The following is a 25,837-nucleotide window of genomic DNA, read 5'->3' as shown; positions in this document are numbered from 1 at the left end:
TAGAGGGATGAATTTAAGGTATATTTATAAATGAACATTAAAGGTTCTTTGGTTTTGATTTATGCACTACTAAGGTTTTAGTATGGTCAGCAGCTACTTACTCATCATTTGCAGCTGCTTATTCCTAGTGTATTTTTAATTTTTTGTTTCTGAGATGAAACCTTCTAATAGTTGCCCAGTAGAGGAGTACAGTAGAGTCATAGGCAGTGCAATATAACTTTTCAAAATACTTAGCATTTAATAATTTAATTATTAAAACGTGATTCTTTTAATGTAATGAATAGAATATACAGTAGAGAAGGGGTCATATTTGGGGATTTTTTTCAATGTTGTTAATTATAGTTTAGGTTTATAGTGATATTTTTTCCCCCCAGAAGCTGATGGCACAAAGAAATGCATTGTCAGACTATCTCTATATTCTTTTGGACAACACTTTTTGCCAGAATAAAACACTTGGGATGTGGTTGCCTTCAGCTTTTCTGAGACAAAGGATTTTTGATTGTTTCTCAGATGAGATTTGCAACTGGAATTCTGTGCCAATCTCAAAACAGAAGAGGAGGTGAAGTCATTCCTCCTTACACTCTACATCTTACTCTACTGGAAAGGATCCACTGCGTGCCCTAAATTAGCCCCCCCTCAAAAAAGAAGGATTTGATTCCAGCTGTAGTCCCTCCCATGCTGATTGCTTTAGCCTTCAGGCACGCAGTCATTTGCCTTACACATGTGCCATACACATTTACTGCTACATCCAAAGCATGAGCAACTTCAAGAGCAGGCACTGAAGGAGACCTACAGCAGAAGTGCCTCTAGTAGGACAACTGACACGCTCACTGGATAGGTGAGCGACCCGCCTTCAGTGCGTTCTCCATGACTGGTAAAAACACATTCTCTTGCATCTCTGCCCAGCCTTTGGCTCTCATATAAGTGCCCAGACCCCTGGGCTTCGCTGTACCTTTATAAGCAAGATGCCAGGTTTCCCAGTATCCTATTCTTTTATGGTTTTGTGAATGGTACCTAAGTTGTGAATGTAGTTGGTTCCAAATATTATGTGACTTTCCTCTAACATGTGGTTTAAAATGTCCTACACTGAAACAAAATTTTTATTTTCATGGGGAATGGGGGTGTGGGGTGTCTTTAACACGCAGCAAATTTTCCAAGCAAATGCTTTGATTATATGCACAGCAGACTAAATGGGACACAGTTCTAGTTCTCTGATAGCAATACCAGAATTTCTTTTGAGTTCTGTAGTAATGATATTTCATGTGAGACAGGAAAAAATCTATTGAAAATTATCCAGTGTCATGCAGTGTGAATTCTGGATAGCCAAACCCATGTTGCAGTAGCTTTTTTATAGTAGGAGTGGTTAAAAAGGAAAAGGTATTTCACAAATCATTACATGGGTAAATAATGAATGAAGTTTAGAGAGAGACTCTCCTTTTCAAACAATTCACATTTTCCAGAAGAGGAGAGAAAGAAGAAGAAAGCGAAGCTAAGAAAAAAAGAATGATCAAACCAAATGAACATGCCAAGCAGAAGACAAGGGTTTACAAAGTCAGATGAAGATGTGAAATGCCTTTGCTGTTTGGTGTGTCCAGAGGCTTTATCCTCAGAATGGATGGGCTAGGTAGAGGCCAGAAGTCCTGGCTTGGCTTTCACAGCAACAATCCCTAAAGAATTCCCTTTCACGGTTCCAAAAAAGGAAGAAGATGGGTGGGCTACATCAGAATCATTATCTTCTGTATGCAGAAGGGGATCTGTATATGTATGTATGATTGTTAAAATACGGGATAATATTTGTTTTTGGAATGATAACCGTATCGCCAGATAGCAGTTTCAACTCAGGTTTCAGGAGTCAAATGCTTAATATGCAGTTATGTCCTATTTGGTCATTATCATTTTAGACTGGAGTGATGATTGAGCCCTTCTAACTGCAGCACCAGTTAAAAAGTGGGGGAGAGAAAAACACTGAAAAGAAGCAAATTAAGATTCTTATTATTAGAATTATCTTTAGGAGATGGTAAGAAAAATGACTGATATGAGCAGATTTGCAGGAGCTATGTGAGATCCCCCTGATATTTTCTGAAATGCAGTATTTGAAGCCTATTATGAATCTAGTCTCGATGGTATAAATAGCAAAGGAAAACTCCTTTTTGTTGTTGGAAAAAGCTTACCAGAAAGGTGACATATTTTTCAATGTTTATTTTAATTCCTGCATTGATGTATATTTATATATAGCCCCCAAATATGAAAATAGCTCTAAAAGCTGGGTTTTCTCCTCTCGTGTAAAAAGTTCCAGTAACAAAATACTCTTCAAATATTTCAGTTCATCCTGGTTTGTAGTATTCAGTTTAATTCCTTGTAAGCTCCTCCCTCAGCAACACAGCACTTGGGACATATTTTCAACCCAAATTGAATTTGTAGCAGAAAGGAAAACTAGACTGCACAAATGCTCTTTCAGAAGTGGCTGCATTTGTGGCTAAATATTTTAGCGAAGAATTAAATTCATAATCTTGCTAGTAAAAAGTCAATACAGGGCTACATTGTTTACATAATGTTTCAGGTTTCTATTATAATGATGCTTTGTATTGTGTTGAGAAGCTGAAGTAGGTAACTTTACTTACATCTGGAATAGAAAAAAAGGTGGTGTAAATTAACAGAAAATTCTGTCAATAGTATATGACTTGACATCTTTTTAAAGGTCAGTTGATAAGAACTTGCAAGTGGCTATGATTTTTAATTTTTTTTTTCCTTTAGGAAGGGGAAGGAGGCCAGTTGTAACTCTTCCTCTATTCCACTCCTCTGTAGAAATACTTTTTTTTTTTTTTGTTCAGTTGGACTGTGTCCCTTAAAAATGTCATGTTGCTTATATTGTAGTATACAGCAGAAATTAAGTTCTGCTGTATTTTGGCAGTACATTAGATTTGGTGGCTTTGTTTTAGATTCTTTGGGTTTTTCTGTTTCATTATATTTAAATATAAAATTTATTCCTTAAACTCAGGATAACTTAAAATAGCTTCAGTGAATGAGTTTAAAAAGAAACAGGAGAGGATATCCAGAGTTTAACTTTTAGAATTGTTAGAACCTTTCTAAGGCTACCATCATCACAGAATTATATATAAAAAGTATAATATTATGAAGCAGATATGTAGCTTTGTACTCAGGTTATAGGATAAAACTTTTATATATTGCCAGAAGTTTGTACTTTTGAATGATTTCAGAACTTCCTTTCTCAGTAAGTTGCAACAGAAAAAATTAGTGAATATTAGTTATTGGGATAGGGGTATCATTGCAGGGATCAATAATTTGGAAGTTGGCAATGAATATATTATCTCAGCTCTAGCATGCTTTTCTTAAAAGAGATCATTTTGTTAGCAAGTAATGAGTAATAATAACAGCACCAAAGTTAAATTCTGTTTGGAAAATTCTGTTACAACTGGAATTGTAACCAACTTGGTTAATTGGTAATGAAATACAGTATGAAAGGCAGTTACAATGCAGAAGATATTTTGAGATTTGTCATGAAAGCAACTTCAGAAAGAAGGAAAGTTATACTCTCCCTATCCCCCTGCATAATCAGGAGGTTTTTCCTTTGTGTGCTTCTGTTTTTAATGGAGACTTTATACATAATTTCTGCATTGTATCTTAAGTGAGGAGACTTTGGCTGGTGATTACTGATGTTAATACACGTGCTCTTCTGAGCACACTCAGGAAAATAAACAAACCAACTGTACCACATAAATTAGCAAAGGGATAAGTCAAATTGTATGGAGCATTGACCTATTTTGATTTTCCTCAGCAGGGTAATTCTGATCAGTAGACCGTTAAAATAGTATATGTGTGGACTAGAAGGCTCAAGAAACAACTGTACAGTTAGGATCAAGTATTCATACTAGGTAATGTAGATGTCTCCACCAGCAGTAAAAATAGAAATTCATTTGTGAAGAAGCCTGTTTTCCATTCTTATCTTTATTGTAGTTATCCTCATTTCTTTAAATCCTGCACTTAAAAATAAGATTAAACACAGTGTTCACGTTTTCTTCTCATTTCCTAAATGTTTTCTTGTTTGACAGCATTTGTGTAAAAAGTCCTTTTCAAGTAGTAAATTTTTTTTGATAGAAAGCATCCCACCTGAATTCATTACATGCTGGCAGTTTAGATAAATGGATATTATGATTTCAGCATATTTTGGCCCAGCACCACTGTGCCTCTTTGCAAATGTCTAAGAAAGTGATAATATTCCTATCAGTTTCAGGCTGCTAAAGAAAAAAAATGGGGTAGAATTTCTTATTTATATTTATAGGATGCCTGTGGGGAAGACAGCAATGCTGTATATGGCAATTTGTGTGGACATGTGGTGCTAAACATATATTAAAAAAAGATAACAGACCTTTTGACGTTTCTTTGTAGAAATGTGGAAGAAAAGCCAGAGTAAATCAGTAATTGACAACTATGCAGGAGATGCATTTCCAGATTTCTTTCTAAAGAAATATTTCACAAACTTACAATTTCTTTCAAAGTTGGTAATCCATCTTTAATTATTTTGTTGATTTCATAGTTGTATTTTACAAGGTTGATGTAATGTCTGCTTGCTGCCAACATTTGATATGGACAATCCACTTTGTCATTGCTTTGATGAAACAGCAAGCTGCTTGTAGTTGCAGTACGTTTTTTTTTTTCTTTTTTTGGCATATGTGTGTGAACTGAGCATGGGTAAAGGCTTATCAGTCGCTGAATGCCGTAGCTTACCAGCAAGATATGTGGGGAGCTGCCAGTTTGTACCACTGAAAGAATGGGAAGTATGTTCAATGTAGTTAAATTGATGGGTGTTTAAAGGTGCCCAGTTCTGTGCAGCTATTTCTTTTCCTACCTTTTGAGTAGGCTTTTATTACCACACACGCAGTGGAGGGCATTATTTTACTACCATGCGTTCATTTAAAATGATTTTGGTTTTGCAAGCTGCCGTTTGGCCTGTGGAGTGCCTGGTTTCTCTCTTCAGGGTGAGCTAGGATAAGCTGCTCCGTAGTCTTGCAGGGTCCGAGCGCAGTGATGGCACCCCGCTGTGGTGACCAGCCACCCTCACAGCAGAGCTGTACCCCCCTTGCTCAGGCGGTGCCACCACGCGTGGTGTGCAGAAGGTGGGATGCATGAGGGACTTCTCCTCACTGAGTGAAGTCGGTGGCTGTGAAGTCTGTGCTTTGGGCTGTCTAACATGGATTCATCTATATTAAAGCTGTCCTAGCCTGGACAGGCATCTCTGTGGCATGACTGCCTTCAAGCATCTGTGTAATCCCAGTCGAGATTGCTTACGTTTAGTTACGCAGAGAATCACAGAGTATTCTAAGTTGGAAGGGACCCACGAGGATCATTGAGTCTAACTCTTAAGTGAATGGCCCATGCAGGGATCGAACCCATGATCTTGGCGTTCTTAGCGTGATGCTCTAAGCAACTGAGGTAATCTCAGGGTATCATACATGACTACCTTCTTGAATCCATTCCTAGCACTAAAGGTTGCCTTCAGACAGGTTTCTGCCAGTTTGCAGTGAGGAGAGGGAGATAATGTTTAATTTGTTACCTTTTCTTTATGGAGGTGGGGCAGTGGGGAAGTGTTCCAACTTCACTGTTGCAGAGCAGATAAAGAGATTTTGTTTTTCTTTTTTTCCCACTGGTAAATGCAGTACGTGGAAATTGTTATTTAGGCCAGTTGCTGTGGAGGAGTTTAGGTTACTATGCAAAGCAGTATTTATTAATGCCATTTGCATATTGAACTAAAAAGTGTGATGCAATTAAAATTCCCAACATTGAGGACTAACCTAGTCTCTGAGGGGAAAAAAACCCCAGGAGTGTGCACCCGTGCACCCACATGCAGACACAAGTGGCAAAATCTTTCTATCTGTAGAAGGTCCTTCTCTTAAACCCTTTTTCTTTTCCAGAGGCAAATCAGTGAACTAGAGAAGTAGCGACAAAGTATTTCTGCGATGTGTGATGAAGCAAGTGGGTATAAAGGTTTTGTAAACACTTTGCAAGGTATAGAAGGTCAATCTGCCTACTCTATTGTGTTACACAGAAGTATTTCAATGAATGGCCTGGCCAACAAAGTATACTAGAAATGCCAAAAACATTTAGAAATAATGTACTGCTGCTCTTAGGGTCCTTGGAATTTAGGTTGCACAACACTGAATGATATGGGTGGCATTTGACTGTTCCAATGGAGGATCCTACTTTCTTGTTTAAAAAAAAAGAAATCCTTTTCTGGTGTTTACATCTTTAGTGTTGATTCAGTTTGGATTATATTTCTTTCATGATAAAGTATGTATAAACATCTTAAGTAGGTGTGGCACACTGTCAAGTGTTTTCATTATTTGGATGATAGGTTTGAACATCTATTCCAAAGTATCAGTAGGCACCTGCAGAAGCAAAGTGGGTATGTAGCACCTGAACACATTCCGATTTGTGCAATTAAAGCAGTTTACAGAGTGAGAAAGAAAAGAATATCACATACTGAGGTTTGATGTCTTTTTCATGGTGAACAAAAGAGGTTTGATTCTTTCACTTCAAGTTTAGCCTAACTATTGTGTAGGGGAGGAGGTTTAATGAATCATTGTTTAACTTTGATACTGCCAAGTATTTGACCATTAAATAGTCTGAAATGTGTACATAGCACTTTGGTGACAGACCCTTATTTAGCTGTGATTAATTGGCATTAAATAGTTATTTAATTACTTCGGAAGAAATCTAACTACAGTGTGTGTTCTGATTAAGTTATTTGATGTAAAAACAAATATAGGACTGCTGAAGAGAGCACGTCCCCTTTTTCAGCTTGCTACTGACACTGCACACCAAGTGGAAGTCTGTGATTAAAATAGCAGATACTATTCACCAATTTGGATGCTGTTGTAACATTCACATACTTTGTTCTTGATTTTGTAGAAGACTTTTTTTTGTTAGTGGTTTCATGAAATAGATTTAGTGTTTTCTTTTTAGTTTTTGTAGCTGGGATAAGTAAAGGATGTAGCTCTTAAGTGAGCTTAAAAATTTTTGCAAATTTGAAAGACTGGACTAGATCTAAGAATTACTGTTTCCTGGCAGGTATCTGTTTCAGAGATGCTTACCTGAGGAATTTGAGGTTTTTGGAAATGTGAAGTATTGGGAAAGATGATGCTGATAGTCTGTAAGTTTAGGAGAGAAGGGTATGTAATGTTTTGGAGAGAAAAATAATTTTGGGGGTGAGGGGGCAGGTAAACTGTGCAGCTTCTGCCCTTCTGGGATAGCACATGCAACAGTTTCTGTAGTATGAAGAACCATCCTCGAAAGTTAGGTTTGCAAATGCTGGTAGAAACTGTAGTCATAACTCTAAGCATTTTGAGTCCTGACTTTTGTGTCTGGAATGTTTTCTCTTGCATGCTTAATAATGCATGAGCAAGCCACTAATTTACTGTGCTTCCAGTAAGTGGAAACAGTTGTTTCTCCATACCTTGCGAAACAGACCTCATGTACCTGTAGACATCCTTAAAAGTGTAACAACTGCTCTGGATGCAATACTGTAATGGCTATGGGGCATTTTGTGGATATTTCCAAAGCATAGCACATTTTCTTGGAGGTGCATTTCTGTCTCTGCTTTATGGTGAAGGAACTTGCTTGCTTTAGTGGGTTACCGTGGCTTCCTTCTGTGTACGACATGCTAAGTAAAATGCCCTTTCAGTTATATCCACGTGAACAGGATCTGAAATATAACTCCAGACTTCTGTTTTCTCTTGTACAGTCACTGAGGTAATAGAATTGAAAAACAGCAATGACAAAAATAAGCTAAGGGTTGTGGCTTTGTTGCTTGATTTTAGCTGTAGAAAAGCATTGATGATCACTGGATAAACATTACAGGAGGGAGATGTGGACCTGTTATCAAGAAGCAAAGTATTTTCCTAGCCTTAATGACTTCAGGTGCCATGTTCCAGAATTTCTGTGTGCAAACACTAAATAGATAAGTTTTTCAGTAAGTAGAAAATTTTAAAAAAATTATGTTCTACTACCAGAGATTCACTTGTATGTTTTTTTGGGAAGGAGATGATTATTGTTACCACCATTTAAATTGCTTTAATTGTATCAGGTGGACAGTTTTCAAGGTTTGCCTTTTTCATATACCATTTCTATTGTTCACTCAAATTTTAGTCAATGTCATTTTGTAGAATTACTGTATTCACCTTTCGAAGAGGATTAGGCAGATTAAAAGACATTTTCATGTTTTATTGATAACATCAGATTAATTTCCACTTTCCTAATGGCAGCTCACAGCTCTGACAAAACAGTGGTACTAGAAACGCTGTTATACTTAACAATTCCATAGGGCAATTGCAAAAAAATATAATTTTGGCAATTAATTGGCAGTGTGATTACCAATGGGAACTGGAGCAGTTGGTGGTTAGTGGATACATGGAAGAAGTAGTAAACCCAGGGATTACCAAGGACCACTCAGGTGGGCTAAGTTTTCTTTCATGGCCACGTTCCTAAAGAACTTCACTGGAAGAGATACTGCTGTGGAGGAGAACATTGCCACAGTCACTCATAGTGTGCAGTCTGAAGGCAAGTACTCTGCAACTCTTATTTATAATCTATGCCAGTTTTTGGGGTTAGATAGCATCAGGACATATATGTATCATGCTTGCAGCCTAGAGCTCTCCCTATTGCAACGGAGGATTGGACATGCCCTTAATAACATGCCATCACTTTTGGTCAGCCCTGAAGTGGTCAGGCAGTTGGACTAGACGATCGGTGTAGGTCTCTTCTTACATTCTATTCTATCAACTGCTGAAAAAATCCAGAACCAAACCCCATACTCAAAATCTGCAAATTTCTCTATGAGCAACCTAAACAGGTGAATCTTCACTGGAATTCTCAGGGGAGGGAAATGACTGCTGAACTCAAAGATACTGCTGAAACTGAAATGACCAACAAGTTAAATCTCTTTCAACACCAAGCCTATAAGGCCTTGTCCATATTGTACAAAATGAAAGTAAGCACAGTGCTTTTACAGGAACAAGTTTGGATGCGCTCTTCCACTTGGAGGAGGAGGGAGATGATGAAGGCATTGCTTGATTCCTCGAGGTGCCAGCATTGACCTGACCTATGCTATGGCCATGGAAAGTAGCCAGCCTGGGTGACCTTGCTGCCTCCTGGCAGTGTCACATGGGATGGCCTTTCTGCAATAGCTTCTTATAGAAGTCTGAAACCACTACAAATAAAACTTACTTGGGGTTAAGAGGCAAAGGGTGATTCCCATGCTGAATTAAGGTGGGGTTTGCTTGCTATGGCAATAATCCTTTACCCTTGCATACGACTTGTCATTGGTGGGACTCACAGCTTTTCATGGAGGGGCTTAGCACTGTCACCTCTCCTTGCTGTGCTCCTTGCTCTGTAAAATAAAATGAAGTCACTCAGAAGACAAGTGACAAAGCTGTGAATAGATTTCTAATACCCTGAGCCCAATCCGTTATGCCGTCTAGTGTCCCTTTTCTGCCCCTCCTGGACAACCTGCTAAGGAAAACCCTGTCAGAAGGAAGCATTTAACCTCTTTGAATGACTTTCTTTTTGTCAGTGAAGTATTGGTTCATTTGAAAATAACCTGGAATGTGATATTTAGGGATATTAAGAAGTCTTAGTTACAGCATGTATGCAGCATGTGCTAGATCAGTCTTCTATGGCCAGTCTCCATGTAGGGGAATCATGGGAAAAAGAAACTAAAAAAAAAAAAAATTGCCATGGACTTCCTTCTGATATATCTACCCCAATATGAAATAAGTGAAAGGGAACATGCCCACATGCCATTCCCTATAGAAACAGATGAAAGAGATTTGTCTGAGTCTTGTGCTGCTGTATACCCTTCCTCTCTATGTACAAAGCCTAAACTAGGATGAATTCTGCTGCTGTCTGCCTTAAGTAACTGCCTTTCGTAGTAGTAAAGTACTGCAGAACAAGCTGTTTGCCACCAGTATCTCTCTTTGGAGTCATGTCCCGGACCCGAGGAGAGGATTTTTTGTGTATTGTTTGGTGTAGAACAGAAATTCTCTTAAAAAAGAAATTAATACTATGCATCAAAATTTGTAATTCCAAGAGAGCTGTGAGCAGAAAACTAGCATAATGGTTGCTACAGAATTGATTTCAGTATCTCTTATCTCTAAATTATGTCTCCCCTGCACTCCATGGAAACTTTAAACTTAGCTGCTTTCAGTTTAATGAGCTCCTTTGAAAAGGAGAAAAAAAAAAGTCTTTTGTTACCAGTGCAGTGAATGTGTTTGTACCAGTTAGAAGTAATAATTGAATCAAGATATATGCAGATAAAAAAAGCAATGTGAATACATGTATGGGCATTACACACCTTAGAAAAGGCCAGATTCCCATCCTTGCCTTAGTTTCTTTCTTGGTGAGTAGAGATATTGATTAATAGAGAAAGATACTAATCCACTTATGGCTGGCAGCGTTGTGACTTTAATTATTAAAGAAGTCGTGATATAACTGATTTTTTTCACTCAAGTAGAACTTGGGAAAATAGAGAAATGTAAATGCTTCACTGACAGCAGATTAAAAATCGTTTTATTAGCTTTAATAAAGATCAGTATTGTCAAGGTTTTGAATAAGTATAAATTTAAGACTACATGAATGCAAATCGATCTCAAATTTTACTTTAGAAAAAGCTGCAATTGGAATCCACATATAATGGTTGAGGGGTGAGAAAGAAATGCCGGAAAAGATCAGTTAGATCAACTATGATCTGTCTGAGACATGCATGCATTAGCGAGTTTCAGTCAAGGATAGGAGCAGATTCTGGCTGCTGTTACTTGATGAAACTTACATTGTTGTCTGAACTGTAACCTTCACCTGCACATGTTGAGCATAAAAAAAGTATGTGTTTCACCTGTTAAATTGTGGTGACATGTTATCTTCAAAGCCCATTTTAATTTTTTTCTAGCTATTTAAGTAAAGGTTTTACATTTGGGTAAAAGGCATTTGTAAAAAGGTATTCTTCTTCAAAATATATTATAGTGGTTTTAAGAGATTCCCTTCATGGTGATTTCAAAAATTGTCTTTTTATCTTTAGATTCCAGCTGTTTTCTTTTAACTGTTTCTGAAATGGTAAAACACGGTATGTTTAAGATGTTTTGATCTTTTCAAGAATTATATTTACCTCCCTTTTTTTTTTCTTCTCCAACCCTGTTTCTGTAGGAAGAATCTTAAATCGTTTCTCCAAAGATATTGGTCACCTGGATGACTTGCTTCCCTTGACGTTTTTGGACTTCGTGCAGGTAATTCAGTTGCTAATGTCAAAGACTTTTGCACTGCATTCTGAATTTAGATTCCTGTATGCTTTGCTGAATATCAGCTATTTGTCACAGATGTAGTTGAGCTGAATGAAAGTACTTGTTTGTGAAAGAAAGGTGTGGTTGAAATTTAACATGTCAGTAAAAAGCTAACATGAGTAATAACTGGCAGGTAGGGGTGGCTCTACGCAGGTTGCTATTATGTCAGGATTTCAGTTCATAGTAGCTACATGCTTGGTAAATTGCTCCTGATTTGCCTCCAAGCATTCTGGCAGGCTTATGGCTGTTATAAGAAATATGTCCATAGTAAAGAAACAATCAACTCACTTAAAAAGATAGCACAGATTAACCTAATTACATGTCTACTTCCACAAAGAATCAAATGCTTACCACACCATTTTGGATTAAAATAGGTGTGGCTATTTACAAAGAAAAGATTAGTAGTAATAGGGTGACTATAATAGCCTTAATAGGAACAAGTGAAGTAAGTTGCTGTAGAAAAGAATGATGGACAAAGCGTTGAGATTTTGATGATGATGAAATTATAAAGGATTATATATGATATCAAGGTAATGTTTCTGTTGCAGTTGCTATTAATCCTCCTTGTAAAAAATCGCAGAAGGATAAATCTGCAGAAAATGATCGTACTGTTTGAAAATAACATATGTCACAGAATACACAGAATCGTGGAGACTAGATTAAAAAAAAAGACAGTGGGTTATCTGGATCCACTTAGTTGATCACATCTGTCATGCTCTCAAGTCAAAAATGTTTCCTAAGGTGCTATTGCTAACAGTGCTTCATCTCTTAGAGGTAGCTTATTCAGGATCTAAACCTTGTTTTGACTTCTTTAAAAAATAAACAAAGACATTTCAGGTTGAGCAGTTTAATCATGTTGTCCTTGCTGACCTCTTGAAAATAGGGGGAAAAAATTATTCCAGTATATTATTCCCGTAAAAACACTTCTTAAGATAAAGTCTCTTTTCATAGTTTAATAAAGTTGTTGAAATTCTCAAAGCATTGCACTACCACATGTCACTTTGGGGAAGAAGGGAACGTGTTGTATTTTACCTATCAATTAAAGCAATTGTGGTTTTTTGTGAGTTAGGGAGTTGCTTGTAGTGAATATTAGAATTTTTAATTCATAGGCATTTAAGGCCTTGCCAAATTCTTCCTGAAAGTGTGGTATAAACATCTTTCTATAGAAACTACTAATTTTTTACTGCTTGTACAGATTGCAGATTTTCTTCAGTCTGTTTTATTAGGCAGAATATCTTACTTTATTTCAACTCTCTTGAGACTATACATATGCGCCTTTCTTTTCGACTGGAAGCTCAAGTTATCCTGTGGTCCTTATCCTCATTTCTTAGGATAGGGTTTACATCCACAACTTAGAATAGGGTGTACATCCACAAAGTCACACCCATTTCTTCTGCATAGTGTCCTTGCCCATTGGACTAGAGGGGTTTGTATGTGCATAGGTTCGTCCCCGTTGCGGCAGACTGCACTGTGTACGTTTGTACTATGTTCTGCTCATGACCAGAGCGTCCCCTGGGTCCTGTGATCTGGAAATAAAATGATTAACTGTTTTCCTTAGTTCCGTGCACTTACAACAATGTGAGAATTGTGTTGCAAGACCACTTGCATGGTGTTTTTATAGCAAGAAACTGAGTGGGTGTTTTGCATGCCCTGGCATGTGGTTTGAAGGCATGCGGGGTTGTCTGAGGATGCAAAATTTCCTGGGAAAATGTTACAGAAGTCTGCGAAAGCAGAGGGAGCCAAAATTGGTGTGATCTTGTCCGTACTTCCTTTTGGGAGCAGACCCTGAAGCAAACTGTCTTGAGAACTGCACTGTCTTATTTTTGACAGAACAAACTGATTTGCTTCAAAAGAAAACTCAGAAAGTATCTAACCTGTATGCATGTCACATACAAAGGACCGAATCTCCTACTAGCAAATTGGAAAACCTAGTTATTTTACCAGTGTGTAGATACTTAAGGCAGTGTGTGCTTTCCAGAACGTAACTGGTTTGGAATGAAAGAGTGAACACTGTTTCTGTAGATGTGATTGTTTTCTTCTTTCAAGCTCCTACTGTAAACTGCATTTTGTAAACATATTCCTTCATGTTAATTAATATATGCATTTCTTTTAAATTGGCTATTGAATTATTTGTCAAATTCTGAAGTTTGTTTTTAAGTGAAAAGTTTTTCTTTTCCAAAAGGTAAAGTAGATTTTACGAGTCCAGTACGCTATTAAAAAGATACTATGTTTTAGAGCTTGCTTGTTCTATTTGGCATCAGAAAAGAAAACTTGCAGTCTTCCTGTTGATTAATAATGCATTGCTATACATAAGAAAAAAGCACTTCCTTCTTCGCGGGTTTTCTAAAACTTTCTATTCTTGACCAGCAGGCTTGTTGGTTAGTGAATGCCTTTTGAAATTCAATAGCAAAGGTGTATTTATTTCTGACGAAGCACAGATTTTTACAAAGGGTAACTGTTATCAATTATGATAGAGATCTTTTGTCACTTGTTTTGTTTGCAGGTGTCTTTTATAAGGCTTCTTATAATCCCTTCAGGAAGAAATATTTTCTCCTTTCTAAAAACAGTATTAGCTGAATATGAAAGCTCTGATCCCAGCCACTATTGTTGATTCTTTGAGAGACATTTCCCAACATTCATTGTTTAAATGGTTGTCAGGAGGAATCAAGTGAAACTTAATAAACAATGCAGTAACTGGTTCATCTTACTTTTTGTGTAGAGGCTTTTCTTGAGCGGATTTGCACTGAAGAAGTGGTTGTTTTTCAGAGTTATTGCTAGGATCATTGTGAAGCATTCCACCCTTTTACTGTATTGGCAAGTGAGTGTATAATTTCAGCACAAATAAACACAATGTGATTGGACACCCAAAAACTACAGTTATAACACCATTTAAATACTGATAAATAAATAGTACAATCTTCTAGTTTCAAGAACTTCATAATTACACTGAGTACAGATTTTTAAGCAGTGCTAAAAATCGACAATATTCTTTTTAGAGTGCCTAATAAGATTTATACACTGCACTACAGCCATAATGAGCATCATTAGTCTAGACAGCTATACTGGATGAAAATTAATTCCTAGAACTGAAAGACTTGAATATTTTACATCTTCCATTGAGTCAAAGGAGTCAGTTTTCTTCAAGATGGTGGATAGTCACTGTACATGTATTTGTTAAAGCAAAAATAAAAGGTATGTGGCAAGCACAGAAGCACATCATAGACTTTGTGTATTCTTTTGAAAACCTGGTTAGATTTTACAGAACTGTTGCTTTTCAATACCTCCCGAAGCAGCAACTCTCACCGTGTTTAAAGTTTCCTGCCATCTTTTCTTTCTTTGGTTTGAAGTGGACCAAAATATAGCACAACTGTCTTGAGACTGGAGGCTGGAGGGGCAGTCTTCACTTGAAGGAGACAGCAATTTTTTTTCTTCTTACGAATTTTAACAGCATGTCAGACATTTCATATTAGTGCAGTTGACTTGTCTCTTTGTGGAAATTACTGCTGTATCCACAAGGTTTATAAATTAAAAATAAGTCTCTTATATGAGGACATATTTACGGCTAAGTTTGACTACACGGCTGTTGAACAGAACTCTGTGGGTAGATGTAAAAAGAAACCAAATGTTCGACTATCGAGATATCTTTAATTTTATATTTACAGACCAGTTCAAAACTCATTAAAGTAGAAAATAAACTTTACAGTCTGCAGTCTAAGCCTGGGCCTTATCTTCTGTAATGGATTCTGACTGACCATGAGGTTCCGTACCTGCTCTCCTAATAAATAAAATAGAAAGCAATGCTGTGTTCACTATGTCACTTGTCATTTCTACCAAATATGGCACTAAATATGTTTGTAAAATCAAGTAGTAATTAATGTTTGTTGGTTGATTGAGGTAGTAAAAAACTGAATGAACTTGTTTGGTGAAGATGGTGTGGGGGGGTTTTGTAATCTTGAATGTTTTTAGTTAGTTAGCCTCCTTAGCCTCAGTTCTGCATCGTGCTTTCTTAACCCAAGTTATGGATTCTGGCAGGTGTTTTCCACCTAAGTTACAATCTCCTCAGGTAAAGGATGACTTGTGTGAAGGCCATTACAGTGCTTTAAAACTTTCAAAGAAGGTTTAAACATCTACTTCCTTTAGATATATATGCTTTATTTATTTATCTGTTAGTTGAATCAGTGACAGTCCTGACAGGAACCTCAAAGAACTAACCAAATACAAATGATTGCAGAAATGCTTTTTTTAGTTGGTACTACCAACTTGGTCATCCTATAACCAAGTCAGAAGGCACTTAAGGAAGTCAGGTGCTATTTAGGATGACAGGGATTTTAGTACTTAATTTTCTTAGGCTCCTCTGAAAATACCAGCTGATTTTCTCAGTGTTATAATCAACTGTTGTTCCTCCTCCTGCCTTAAACTCTGTGGGAGAACAAGGTGCTGTTGAGGTGGACTTCACTGGTAGGTGTGGGATTTGTAGTTTAGAATCATAGAATGGTTTGGGTTGGAAGGGACCATCTAGTTTCAACCCCCCTGCCATGGGCAGGGTCACCTTCAACTAGACCAGATTGCGTAAAGCCTCGTCCAGCCGAGCCTTACTTACAAGGATGGGACATCCACAACTTCCCTGGGCAAAAAATATCATGAGTAAAATGCACAGCAGTGTTTAGCTCAATGCAACACAAATAAAACACAATGCACTAATTGGGGAAAAGGTCAGCCAAGGAATAGAATAAAACAATTTAATGATGGGAGTTAAAATTCCAATATATTTAATAGTGTTTTATGCACATTAGCCCAGGTATTCCTAAGTGGCTAGTATTTTGGATGCTATGTTTTTGAGAGCTCATCAGAGGCTTCTTTTTTAGTATCTGAATCTCAGTTTGACTTGAGATAGACCTGCAGTCTTAACATCTTTAAACTGTGGTCTCAGATGATGCAGGATGGGTACCCAAGCTGATAAACTATGGCTTGAAAACTGTATCTATAAACTGATTGAATACATAGGATGGTGAAATATATTTCAACTTTCTTTTGATTTTGTAAATTATTTTGATGAATTTTAAAGAGGTGGTTTTCTCTGTAGTTCCTTGCCCTTTTAATTCTTCGGTGATCTTATTACTTGTTAACAGAGTTGATTTTCTGCTTTAGTTTCTAGTGAATTTGAGTAATTAATGTGATGGCCCTTTCGTTTTGATTTCTTGCCCTATGTTAGATTGAGGGGGGGGGGGTAAAAAAATCATGATCTCTTTTATTTTTAGAGAACGCTGTGAACATGTGAACTATCTGCATCTGCCCTTGAAAAAGGGCAGTGATTTATTGAGGAAAACTGAATTGCAAACCCTTTTCCTCCCCAAAATCAACAGCTTGACTGAGTTTAAATAACTGACTTTTCATATCCTTTCATCACACACAAAGACCTAATCCTGAGACTACTTGAGCCACCAATGTAGGCTGTGGCTGAGACCACCACTGAATGTGCCATTCCCTTCTCACTACACACAAAACACATTGACTGCAGCTTTATGAAGTGAAAATACTGAAGAATAGGAAAATGTGAAGGAGGTGTCCACAGTCATTTCTTTAAAAAAAAAAAGAAAGGAAAGGAAAAAAAAAAGCTGCTGCATCTGGATATTGGGAACAAAAAGTGCCTCAGACTGGAATAATAGCTTGGGTCACTTGCTTTCGTATGTGCACAAGAGTGGAACTGCCATTCCTTGTTTCAGTACCACTGACCCCTGCATTTTATTGTGTGAAGATGTCAGGGAAAGTGTGTAGAAGGAATTCCAGGATCTTTTAGTTTAACAATGACATTGTTATTTTGTGGTTTCCGTGAGAGGTGGGATTCCTGAGGGGTTTGTTGTGTTGTTTTTCCCAGTTTAACGAAGTTTTGGATGTATGCATGTGTGAGTTTCAAAAGATATTTTTATTTGTTAAAGAATGGTTCTTTCTGCATGTTTGCATGTGTATTTAAAATATGATCCTAAATACACTGTGAGAAAATAACCAGTGATGGGATCTATGTTAAATGTCAACCTATTCTCTTTAGCCTGGTACATAGAGCAGACCTGTGTCTTGGAGACACCTTTTGGCTTATCTTCTGCTGAATCATGGTAGTTTTGCTGTGCTGAGGTTTAAATGAAAAATAAATAAATTAAAGAAAATCACAACAGTTGCCTGTTGACATTTGAGTACTGAAACCTTACAGAACCTTTCCTCTGTTGAACTGATATTCTGACTGTACCTTCCCAAGTACTGCATACTACAGTGCATCTGGCTAGTGCATAATGAAAGACAAGTTAAAACCTAAAGAAAAATAATAGGGATATATTTTTTTCATTAGTTACTTTTGGGCTCTAATTTCAGGAAAGGTTAAAATGATCATTACAGTAAAACCCTAAATTTTGCTATGGTCATGCAATATATGTATGTGCTTTCTGTTTTGCTGTTTTCTTTGAAATAAACCCCACTGTGTTGTTAAAAACAAACGAGCAAACGAAAAAAAAGGGTGGGAGGTAGTGGAGGAAGAGGAAGCTTGGGTTGCATTTGTTTCTCCAAGACCAACATGCAGGAGCTGTGAGTTTAGCACAGACACTTGTCTAAATAATGCAGTTTTTTATTGACCTTTCATTCCCGTCCTTGAATGCCTTGATTGTTAAATCTCAGTAGCCAATTAGTCTCGTTGATGGTGACCAGCAGTGGGAGATAATCTGTGCCAAAGCTATTGCTGTTCTTTACTTTATACCTGTCATCCCATTGCTTTGAAAGTGAGTGTCTTGCATCATACAGACTGCATATTTACTCAGATTGGTGATATGTGTATAGGATAAAATGTGTAAAGTCTGGAGTCACCGCTAATGGGTGAATTCCCATTTATATATGGAGCTCGATTTTCTAGGGAAGGCTAAAGGGTTGTTCTTACTGTAGTGGTTATATGTTCCCAGCCCAGTCCTTTCCATCACTCCATTTTTTCTTTTCTATTTACATTTGTTTGTAGAATTTTTATAAGAACTGGTATACATGCCATTCTCCACACATTAGTGTCAAGGCAACTGATATCACTACAGTAACAAAACTAATTTGTATAGAAACATAATGTAACTGTTTTAATACTTTGGGGGATGTATTTACTTAGTGTTAATAAAATTTGAATATATAACCCCTTATCTGACATAGGAAAGAAGATAAAATAATACTGAAAATGTGATTTCATTGCCTTTTTGTCATCTTGCCTCCTTTACCACTTTGCTTGTTTTTCTTAACTCCTTTTTTTTCCTTTTAGTTTTTGCACTTCTCCATTTATATGGTAAATGTAGATAATACTTTTGTACTGGGCTGTTCTTTCATTTTCTCATTTAAATGTGGCATATGGGTGTTTTGAATTTAGAGCTCTGAAAAATAAAGCTATTTTTCACTTAGTGGAATTCTGTCTTTTCTTTTTCTAGAGCACATGAGCATTGTGAGATGCAGCCTTTCTCTTACTTTATCTAACATTTTGAGTAGATTGAGGCTTAGTGGTAGTTGTTCTTGCAGTATTTTGGTATGTTGGACTAGAACCTGTAAATGAAAAATTACAGTCAGGTTTAAATCATCTCTTCTCCAAATTGGCTTCTCTGTTCTCTTTATCTTTTCTTTATTACTTTCAATACACTTTCAACTACTAGAAAACAGGGTAGTTTCATGGAAGTCCAGTGATATGCCCCTTGTTCAGTGTGGTTTGACAATTTCCCCCCTTTTGGTTAAGGTAAAAGTTCCAGAAAGAGATTCCGTTTATCTGGGGCTCTTCATATCTTTTGGAAGGTATTTTCTTGTTTGCTTTTCTTACTGTGAAAGAGGGCAAAGAAATATTCTGATGTAAGTGAACTTATGTTCTGCAGTTTTCTCCTTTTCCTTTTGGTCTATCTTTCTATATATACTACTGCTGTTTTTAGTGCCAAAGTGGGATTTGTTATTGTTTATAGCTATTTCCCTGACTTTTTAAGCATTATTGCAAGGTATCACATCTGTAGCTCAAACTGATGATTAGTTTTAGGACCTGAAAATCATTAACATTTCTAACACTTCACAGTAGCTAGAAATATTTTAATTCTCCTGTCAGTCATAGTGTAACAATCCTGTTCCAAATGGTGATAAGTACAAATCTTCTAGATTGCCTTAAACTACTGATATACTACAGATACGACAGTGTCTGCTTACAAACAAATTATGATTTTACTGTTCGGCAAAAGGACTGGAGATTTCACTTTTGATTCAAGAAGGACAAATTTGGAGTAATTTGAATTACTAAACCATATAGCTGACGTGTGTGTATGTGTTAAATCATTATGCATACTTATGCCCAAACAAACATGTGGGACAAGGAATTATCTTTAGCAAAATAAGACTCCATTTCACAGAAATGTGCTGCCAGGGTTATGTGTGCGTCTGCACAACATGAGAAGTTTTTTCTTGCTGAAGCCGATACTGTGGCTACTTGGTGAACTCTTCAGCTGATTTTAAAAATTCCAGGCAATTTTGTTCATTAAAAGGTAGATACTGCCATATGGGCAGTTTTATACAACAAAAGATGAGAGTTCAGCTCTGGTAACTGAAATTCATATGTCTTTGGGAAGCTTATACCTCTCTGTGTTACTTCTATGTTACAGGACATTTATCATTTTTAAAAACTGATTCATTTGGATTGCACTTGTGGAATACAAAAATCTGTGTATTTAGAAAGGCTCTTTCAAGGGCTTAATGGTATCTATTCCTGCACTGTAGAAGAATAGGATGCTGAGTGATTGCATTTTTTCCACAATCACATCCCTAAATCTTTTTCTTTCTGTTTTTCTTAATGGGTTTTGAAATCAGTCTAATGTTTAAATAAGCAGAGCTCTCTTACTATGAAAGTCACTTGTATGCTAAAATAATGGGTTGAGATTCTTCCCTTCTAAAACTGCTGGCTTTGGTACGTAATTCAGTTGTCCACCCTTCTGTCAAGCACAACATAATACCTAGAAAAATAATTTTTCATTTTTCTCACTGATAGAAAGTCTGGATTTTGGTATCAGACGTGGTATCAATTACTTACATTAGTAAGTGTTCCTTCGTTGATGGTTTGTGATAAATAAACTTCTAAAAAGTCTTCGTGATTGTTTGCTGCATATTTGTAACAAATTAGGAATGAGCACACGTTTACCATAGTAAATAATGTTTAATCTCTGCCAAGGAAGTTTCTTTTTACTCACTGGATTCTGTACATGCAGAGAATGGCTGAAATGGGTGAAACCTGGTGGTGGTAGTGAGAGGCTGGTGCTGATTCATTAAAATATGGTTGCTGAAAGCATCAGACAACTGTTAAGTTTCCTGGAGCTGAGTGATTACTCGACATAATGTAATACTGAAAAATTAGGAGTCAAGAGTTTACTTTGAATGGGAAAGTAGTATTTTATAGTCCTATCAGAGTGGCAAAGCTCTGGGGAACTTAGGAAAAATAAAACGAGGATAGGTTAAAAAGCATTTTTTGCATGTCTGCTATGAAACAGTGTGACCAGAAAGAAAGAGAGGGTAGTTTTATTTCTTAGGATATCTGATGCTGTAGTCCTTGATATTTTTCATAGTTTACATTTAGCTGGGGCAGAGGGGCTGCTGTGGTGTTTACAGAAATATGAGTAGTACTTCATTCCACCTAAAAATAAATACATGAATAGTGTATTCTTAAATAGCATCAACAAAAAGTAAGATGCTTAAAAGCTTGTACTTGCTGTAAGGCTGAACAGCTGTGGTATGGAAGAATTGATACTCTCTTTAACAGAAAAGTCCACAGTTCAAATGTAGCACAAAGCTTTTAAAATTGTTGAAAGACCCAGAATTGACTTCTGGTGAAACAATTAGACTTGGCTGAGCAGAAAAGGTCATGGAATTGAAAATGAGTTATTCTTGGGGAGGGTGCTGTGGCATTATGCCCATGAGGGAAAGAGACCTGAGGCAGGAAAGTAGTACGTAGAGCTCAAAGACAGAGTTTGCAAAATAGTGATATATGTGGCAGCAGCACCTGTGGTAAGCAAAATTTTCCTAGAAGTTTATAAGAATTGCAAAAAATTGTGCACAGCATGGGTGAAAAGGTGGTGTCATCATTGGCTCAGATGAATTCCTCGTGGGAACAGTGGACAGTATTTTAGCAAATAAATTAATGGGCCAGACCTTAAGAACATGAAATAGTGCCATGCAGGGTCACAGCACTGGTCTGTCTAGGCCAGTGGTCTTTCTCCAGCAGTGGCAGTAGGAGATGCCATTCGGGGACAGTATGAGAACCTGACTACAGGTGATACAATGAGATATTTGGTGATGTTTTTAATATTGTCCTATGTATATATTGTCCATAATTATCACTGAAATAAAATCTGCTTTTAGAAAGGTTGTAAGTGAGGTAAGACCGACGACAAATATCAGTGAATCAGCCTCTGCTGGTAAAGTGCTAAACACGGGAGCAAATAACAAAGTAGGAAATAGACCATTTTTAGCAGTGCTAAGGAAAAAAATGCCCATTGTTGAATCAAATGTTTTGATTTCATAAGGCTCTGTGCTCGGTGGGACTGTCTTGGGCTTATATAGCTGGGGAAGCATTATGGAAATGACTTCTAAGAGATAGAAGGGAAGAATTGTCAAGCCATTCTTTTTTTTCTTTAAAAAGACAGCAAGGCCTGATACAGGAGATAAAAGAATGCATTGCTGTGGGAATCTTGAAGCAAGTGGAACAACCAGCAAAGCGATCACACTTGGCAGTGGTGGTGGATATTGGAGTCACAACCCCCCTAAAGTAATATGATGGAAAAGGGGTGCTTTCTGTTACCTGAGGAGTAACTCTGGGAGTGTTGGGCGATGCCAGACATTTTTCTGCATTGTTTCAGGCAGGTTCTGGCAAGAGCTGTCAAGAAAGCAAAGCATGTGTGTGTGCGTGTTCTGCACTTGCTGATTAATGCTGTTTCCTCAAGCTGCCATGTAAAATTGTGCTTGGCATCTGAGGTGTTCCACAGGAACATATTTGTCATGGTAGTAGTTTATGTGAATAGTTTTTGTGTGTGTACCTTTTTTTCCTTGAGAAAAGAACGGTGTAAGAGTATAACCAGGGACTATTTACAGGAGAAGTGCACTGCTGAACAGTAAAACATATTAACTGTTTATGTTATTTGTACATGGAGATCACAGTAAAGTTATAAGTAACTCCCTGTAACTTGAGGAAGAAGACCTCTCACTTATCTGTAGATCCTCTTTGCAAAGTTGTGCCTTGCTGCCCAAGTCACTGAGAACACTTGGGTGTAGAAGGGCTGAGGGGGCACAGGGTGCAATAAAAAAGAGCACTTGAGAAAATCAGAGGTCCTACTCAAGTTTTTACTGCTTATAAATAGAAAAATACATTGTCCACAGCCATTTACAAGAATGGGTGTTGGCACTGTCGTTCTGTGTGTGACTGTATTGGTTTCCATGTACAGTGGATATGAACAGGAGCTGCGTGGAGAGATGCACAAGTAGAGGCTTTGGCTCTGATAAAAGCTTGTTTTTCATGGAAAAACCTGTATTAGGTGGAAGTAACTTATTACTGTGGCTGAGGGCCCCTGGCAACTGACTTCTTACATGAGTGAAGATAATTTATTATTTAAAGGAAAATAACCTCTCTATGTTGTAGGAATGTAAGATGGAGTCTTAAAGGATGAGTATTTTGAATGTCTGTCAGAATCACCAAGTCCAGAGCTTGATTACATGTTTGTTTCTAAAGCATCAATATCTGGAAGTCCCAGGCAACACATGAACTGTGATTTTTGAAAACTGCTATTGGGATGAAGTTCTGCATAAGACAGTTAAGCCTCTTGGCCCAGTGTTCCCAGAGAGCCTATTTCTATCCCTTGTTGTAGGGTAAGAGATTAATGATAATAGGATGCTGTTTAAATACAACAGAATGGTGGCAGTGCCAATGTATTAAAGAAAACACCCTTTTTATTATAAGGTCACTTGTTAAAGAACAATTGCACACAGTTCGCCATGACCTCAAACAAATATTAAGGCTTCTCACTTAATGACAAAATGCATGCCAAGTCAAACGAGTGAGCATGTTGGTGGCACAGAAAACATCTGCCCTGAGGAGCTAAGTACATGCTTGTTTGCTTGGAAAAACCATGATCCAGAAGGACTATCTTATAGAGATGAGAACAAATGGAAGGTGCTAGCATTAAGGATGTGATTGGAAATTTTGAATACATTTCTGTGGTGCACCTGACAGATGTGTTCAGCCCATTTGCAGTGACATAGTGGTTTAGTTAGGTAACCTCTTATCAACTAATTGCAAATAACAGGATTCATTGGAGAAGAGAACATCTTGCAGAAGTCGAGGTTGCTGTTTTTGAGGCTTTTAGAGCTGGCAGTATTTAGTTCTTTTTCCTTTCACTCAGTTTATCTGAAATTACAATTTTCATTTCTTCTCCAACTATACCTTTTCTTTACCTTTTCAGTGAATTGGTTTTCTTGTCTTTAAATTCCGAACTTTAAAGTGGATGCACATTTTCCTGAAGCTGAATTAACACTGATTGAGTGCTGTCATTCCTGTCAAAGATTGCTGTCTCTGGTTGCTTCAGAAAAGGACAATGTCTGTCTTTTAAATATTGTACGTACCTCACTTTCTCTTCTGTACTCATAAGTCTTCATTGCATTTTCACTGAAGACAAATGTGTTCCTGACGGTTTGATGCAAACAATAGTATAAACAACCATATGTATTTTTTTAACTAGTTTCAAAAGAAAACCATAATTTTTTTTTAGAAAGTAATTTGAAGGCACGACTACTCACCTTAACTTGGCTGCCTTAAGTGAGTAAAATTAAGTGGAGTTGTTTATGTACTAGGATTACAAGTACAAAGATAAAGGGTTTCTCTTTGGATGTTTCCTCTGGTTTTTTGTAATGAAGGAGAAAAACTGCAGAAAATCTACAATGTGGCTCAGTATGCTCCTCTGGGTGGAGTTGGCCTGAGTGAAATGGTTATCGCTCTGATCTTCTCATTGCAATGTCATCTCTCCAGGGAAGCTCGTCTGCTGATGTACCAGTGTAACCAGCTGCCTGTGTAGTTGTGCTTTAACAGAGCTGCAGGACAGTCAGTCCGAACAATCTGGTTTGAAAAAGTGTGTTAAAGGAAAAAGCATTCAAGGATAAAGAAAGTGTCAGAACTGGATTAGGGATTGATTGTGCATGCAATTATTTAGCAGGCTCAATGAGAAAAGAATTTTAATCAGGAGTAAGGGAGGTGGAGTAAGGGTGATGCCAAGGAAGTATGAACAGAGTGGGGTTCTGTAGTTTCTTGACCTGGCTTTACTTCAGACAACATAGCCTGACTGAGAGTGGCTTAAGTTAATGCAGTGAAGGTTCAAACTTGACATCCAGGACATGCACCATTGCTATTATTAAATTAATATGGCTTTGTGGCAGTTCTATGGGCTAATATAATCCTTGAGAGTGCATATTAGGATCCATGAAGTAGCATGTGGGAATGGGGTTTGGGTAGCTGTATTTGACTTCTGCTTAAATGTTTGTAAAACCGGTCATGGAACACTGCATTTTTTGGGTGGGATTTGACTGCAGATTCAGCCATCAAAATTTAGATATCTGCATGATGGGCTTTAGATGTTTACTTTGCTGTAGTCAGAGGGCATCTAGTAAATACAGTTAGGGGACTGTAGAGAAATATTCTACCATATGGTCACTAGGTACACACTTACAGGTTAGATGAAGTCACCATCCCTGGAGGTATTTAAAAGATGTGCAGATGTGGTGCTTAAGGACATGATTTAGTGGTGGTCTTGGCAGTGCTCTGTTAATGGTTGGACTCAATAACATTAAGAGGTCTTTTCCAATCTAAACAATTTGATTACTCTGTTCATCACTTTTTAAACTTGTAAGCTAGGACAGGAGTTTCGCTATGTAGGTCACATGTAAACTCCCACATTCAGGTTTCCAAGTCTCACATCCCATCCCCTGGGCTCCATTCATTCATTCGAGATCCTACCAGGTCAGCAGCTGCAAGTCCAGAATAGTGTGGTTCCTATGGTAGTAGGTCCTATACCATTGCTGTCAAACCCATGTGGATGACTTGGCGTTGAAAGCCAGAGAGACCCACGCGACTGCTTGGTACCCCTTGTTTTTCTATTATGGAAGAAAATGGAAGACCTCAAATATCTGACACTTTTGAGCTTATTAAAAGGCAGAAAGGTATTTTATAGGTACTTTCAAGAGAAGATAAAGGACTCTTAAGTTCTCACTAGAGCAATGTGCCAGCAGATCTTAGGGGTTCAAAGTGGGGTTCTACATGAAGGTGTGGTGCCTTTTTATAGAAATACTTAAGCCAAACATGAAATATTGATCTCAGAGTATAACTGATACCAAAGAGCAGTGATCTGTGGGGTGGAAGGATAGACATTTTTATGAGACATCTTGAACTTTAAATTTTGCTTTGCATTTTTGTTTTGTCAACT

General features: G+C 37.4%; 1 protein-coding gene across 5 annotated transcripts in view; it reads left to right on the top strand.

Annotated features, from left to right (window-relative positions):
* Positions 1-25,837, top strand: part of ABCC4 (ATP binding cassette subfamily C member 4) — a 147,532-nt gene that overhangs the window by 71,048 nt on the left and 50,647 nt on the right. For all 5 annotated transcript variants that reach the window (XM_027712842.2, XM_039381997.1, XM_039382000.1 and 2 more), the window contains exon 20: positions 11,212-11,291. In XM_027712842.2, coding sequence (XP_027568643.1) covers positions 11,212-11,291 — 80 coding nt within the window. The remainder of the gene's footprint in view (positions 1-11,211; positions 11,292-25,837) is intronic.

The sequence above is a fragment of the Pipra filicauda genome, unplaced genomic scaffold, assembly GCF_003945595.2.
Source record: "Pipra filicauda isolate LSUMZ 115617 unplaced genomic scaffold, ASM394559v2 scaffold24_size8852520_pilon, whole genome shotgun sequence".
In the NCBI taxonomy this organism is placed as follows: Eukaryota; Metazoa; Chordata; class Aves; order Passeriformes; family Pipridae; genus Pipra; species Pipra filicauda.
The sequence above is the reverse complement of the archived record's forward strand: the minus strand, read 5'-3'. Positions and strand labels throughout refer to the sequence as shown.